General features: G+C 46.5%; 1 protein-coding gene across 5 annotated transcripts in view; it reads right to left on the bottom strand.

Annotated features, from left to right (window-relative positions):
- SFI1 (SFI1 centrin binding protein) overlaps nt 1-3,924 on the bottom strand; it is a 46,139-nt gene that overhangs the window by 33,193 nt on the left and 9,022 nt on the right. For all 5 annotated transcript variants that reach the window (XM_019506832.1, XM_019506828.1, XM_019506827.1 and 2 more), the window contains 2 exons: nt 2,587-2,704; nt 2,181-2,283 (listed from right to left, as the gene is read on the bottom strand). In XM_019506832.1, coding sequence (XP_019362377.1) covers nt 2,181-2,283; nt 2,587-2,704 — 221 coding nt within the window. The remainder of the gene's footprint in view (nt 1-2,180; nt 2,284-2,586; nt 2,705-3,924) is intronic.

Raw genomic sequence — 3,924 nt, 5'->3', positions numbered from 1 at the left:
TTACACAATTAAAAGAATGCTTTGAAGAATCTGAACTGAGGGCTTAAAAAGCTATAAAATCAGCAAATGGTGCACTTCAAGAGAGAAATCTCTCTGACACCATCCACTGTTGTTCTTGAGAAGCCGGAAGAAACAGATTGTCTCCCTTCAAGGATTGTGTTAAGAACTTTACCTGTCAGCATTGGAACCCCAGTACCTTGGACTGGTGGGATCCCAGCTCTCGCTCTCTCTCTAGGCATAGATTTCTGAACCTGAATTATATTAGTTAAGCTTGAGCTAAGTTTCCCCAAATACTTAGTGAAACCAGGGTAGTATTGTAATTGTTTTGTTTGTTTTCCTTTGCATGTCTATTACCATGTATCATAAATTTCATATACTTAGCAATAAATAACTTTTATAGTCAAACTGGCAGTAACCGGGTGTATGTTTCCTTCTCTACTTTCCTCCCCACTTGCTCTGCAGCAACACTACTTTTACCTAAGCTAAAGATCCCTGTGAAGCCCAGAAATACTGTGGGGTCTGTTCATCGAGAAGCTACCACTACTAGGACAGTTCGGACAAAAGATTGGGACGTGCTGAGTTTGAAACACATAAGGGGATCAGCTTGTACAGGCTGATTGACCCAGTTTGACTCAGACGTGCCCTAATAAACTGAATGCTGGCCCAAGAGGGTGTCAGCTAGACACCCAGCTAGATTTAGAGGTATTCTGTTCATCTGCGTGCTTGCATCTGGCTGCATTTTACTGTTACCTTAATGAACTGATTCCTGGCATGAGGGCGTCAGCCTGTCCATGATGATCAACCCAGCCAGGTCAGGCATGTCACATTAATCTGTGTGTTTGTGTGCATGACTGATTTAGTGACTGGAGGAACCCAATCCCATTGAAACTGAGTCCTGCAAGATAGCTCCATTGGAGGTAAGGAACTGGAGAAGGGAGAGATACAGCTCCATATAGAAACACAAATAACACAAGTAGCACATTGATAGAATTACAAAGACCCAAGAAACTTATCCTTAATAAACGAGCACACCCCGAAGTGATGGGCAAATCTAGTAACAATGCCTACAAAGTCAAATGCTTCGCAAATTGGCTGGGGGGCTGCACCCAGAGAGTGGTGGTGGATGAGTCATTTTCGACCTGGAGGGATGTGAGCAGCGGGGTTCCCCAGGGCTCAGTCCTCGGGCCCGCACTGTTCAACATCTTCATCAGTGACTTGGATGAGGGGGTGAAAAGCACCTTGTTCAAATTTGCGGATGACGCTAAGATGTGGGGAGAGGTGGGCACGCTAGAATGGAGAAATAGGCTGCAATCAGACCTAGACGGGTTACACGGGTGGGCAGATGAGAACAGGATATGTTTCAACACTGACAAGTGCAAGGTACTGCACCTAGGCAGAAAGAACCAGCAGCATACCTATAGGCTGAGGAACTCCCTTCTCATCAGCATAGAGGCAGAAAAGGATCTTGGAGTCATTATTGATTCCAAGATGAACATGGCTTGCCAATGTGAGGACACTGTCAGTAAGTCCAACTGCACCTTGTCATGCATCCACAGATACATCTCAAGCAGGTCCAAGGAGGTGATCCTCGCCCTCTATGCAACGTTGGTCAGGCTGCAGTTGGAGTACCACGTCCAGTTCTGGGCACCACATTTAAGAAGCGATGTGGACAGCACTGAGAGGGTCCAAACGAGGGCCACTCGCATGGTCTGGGGGGCAGCAGAGCAGGCCCTAGGAGAGGCTACGGGACCTGAACCTGTTCAGCCTCCACAAGAGAAGGTTGAGAGGGGATCTGGTGGCCATCTATAAACTTACCAGGTGGGGACCAGCAGGGAATGGGAGAGCCCCTGTTCCCCCCAGCACTACCAGGAGTAACTAGGAATAACGGCCACAAGTTGACTGAGAGTAGGTTCAGGCTAGACATCAGGAAGCACTACTTCACAGTCATGGTGGCTAGGGTCTGGAACCAACTTCCAAGGGAAGTGGTGCTTGCTCCTACCCTGGGGGTCTTCAAAAGGAGGCCAGATAATCATCTAGCGGGGGTCATTTGACCCCAGCATCCTTTCCTGTCTATGGAAGGGGGTCAGACTTGATGATCTGCTCCAGTCCCTTTCAACCCTACCAACTATGAAACTGAGTAGGTCCCTAAGTCATAAGAAGTCAGCGTTTGTAGGATTTACCCAAAACTGAAGACTCAGGGCCCAGTGTTGCAAAGCCAGGGCATCCATCTCACGGCTGGCACAATTTTGAAGCAGTCGCCTTGTCCACATTCTCCATGGCACACTGCCAAAAACATTTAGGACATATTCAAAACATGCAGTTTGGTACAGGGACCTAGTCTCCTCTTATCAGGAAAGCAAAGGGCTCTCTAGCTCTACCTAGACATATCAGCAATGAGGTACTGCCTGCCAGCTTGAGTCTTATGGAGCCTTTTCACTTCAAAGTATATAGGGAGGAGGAGTAGAGACAAAAAAAAAAAATCATAAAGATCAGTCAACAATATTCAGTGCAGAAGATCATGTGATAGAGAGAGATGGAAGCTCTGCACTTATGGTTAATAAACGATTCTTTCAAATCCATTCTCACCGCAGAGTGCTCCTTTCACTGAATACCAGGGCCTTAGATTGCATGCTATGCTTGGTCCTCCGAACATCAACGTAGATCAGCCAACACCGCCATGTCCAGCGTAACTTCTGCTTCTCTGCTGCATACAGCAATGATTACATCACTTTTAAAAGACATCCTATGAGGATTTGGCAATTCTGTAACAAATCCATATGGTCACTCCAGCTCAACTTCCCATCCCACCAGCCTCACAGTGCCACTTGGTAGGAAAGCCTAGAAGTGCATGTGGTCGAAAAGCCAAAACTGCTCTGCAAGATGTCCGTTAGCTTACTAAGCTTTGTTCAATATAAGAATCTACTGGTATTGCAGATGTTATAACCATCAAAATATACACATACCATGATAGGTTAATTACTTTGTTCCAACTTTAAGATCCCTGTGGGCTTCACATACATGTGCTGATAATATTCAATAATTATTATTTCTATTGTGTTAGGTTTAGTGCAACTGGTTTACTGGAAAAGATTTAGCACCTTATGCAGTCCTTTAGCAAAAGTTCTTAGAAAGTGAAAAGTGAGGCACAAAGAAGTTACTTGTTCAGGTTCATCCAGCAGCAGAGCCAGGAACAGAATACAAGTTTCCCAAATCCCAGTGCTCTATCCACAAGGACACACTACCTTTCACACTACTCATATATAAAGACTGATGTTGCTGAGGCAGAGAGTTGTTAATGAGAAAGCATCCAAACCAGCAGCATAACTGGGAAGCAGGGAGAGGGGGCAGGCAAGTGGAACACCAGCTTCAGGCACTGATTTACAGCAGGTGCCAATGGACTCCCCTCCCCCAGAAGTCTTTATCACTGCAAGGGCAGCCCTACACTGCCTGGCCATAGGAACTGAACAAGCATAGCCCCATGGCTAGTAGTGTATCTGAGGGGGGAGACAGGTGTAATCCCCCCCATGCTTGTCCAAGGAGGCTTTGCCACAAGAGGAACATGCTTGCACCTGAAGGGGCAGGGGAAATACACTAGGTACAAAGAACAGCCCCCAAGGAGCCTGCACTGCTGCCTGTCCCCCACCAGCAGCAGTTGCCCAAACCCATACTGCTGCAATAGCAGCCACAACAACAGCTGTTGCTGGAGTAAAGACAACCAGGCAGGTAAGACTCTCCCCACCCTCACAGTTCTCCACTAGTCATCATAAACCCTGCCCCCCCATCTCTGCCCTGGGCACTGGAAGAGCTAGTTATGCCTCTGATGTAAAGCACATGTTCACACACCCCTCCCACACATGCACACTCCCTGATTTTATGCTGTTTTGTATTTTTTTTTTTTTTTTTTTTTTAAAAAAAAAAAAAAAA

The sequence above is a fragment of the Gavialis gangeticus genome, unplaced genomic scaffold, assembly GCF_001723915.1.
Source record: "Gavialis gangeticus isolate Ggan-Ray unplaced genomic scaffold, GavGan_comp1, whole genome shotgun sequence".
In the NCBI taxonomy this organism is placed as follows: domain Eukaryota; kingdom Metazoa; phylum Chordata; order Crocodylia; family Gavialidae; genus Gavialis; species Gavialis gangeticus.
The sequence above is the reverse complement of the archived record's forward strand: the minus strand, read 5'-3'. Positions and strand labels throughout refer to the sequence as shown.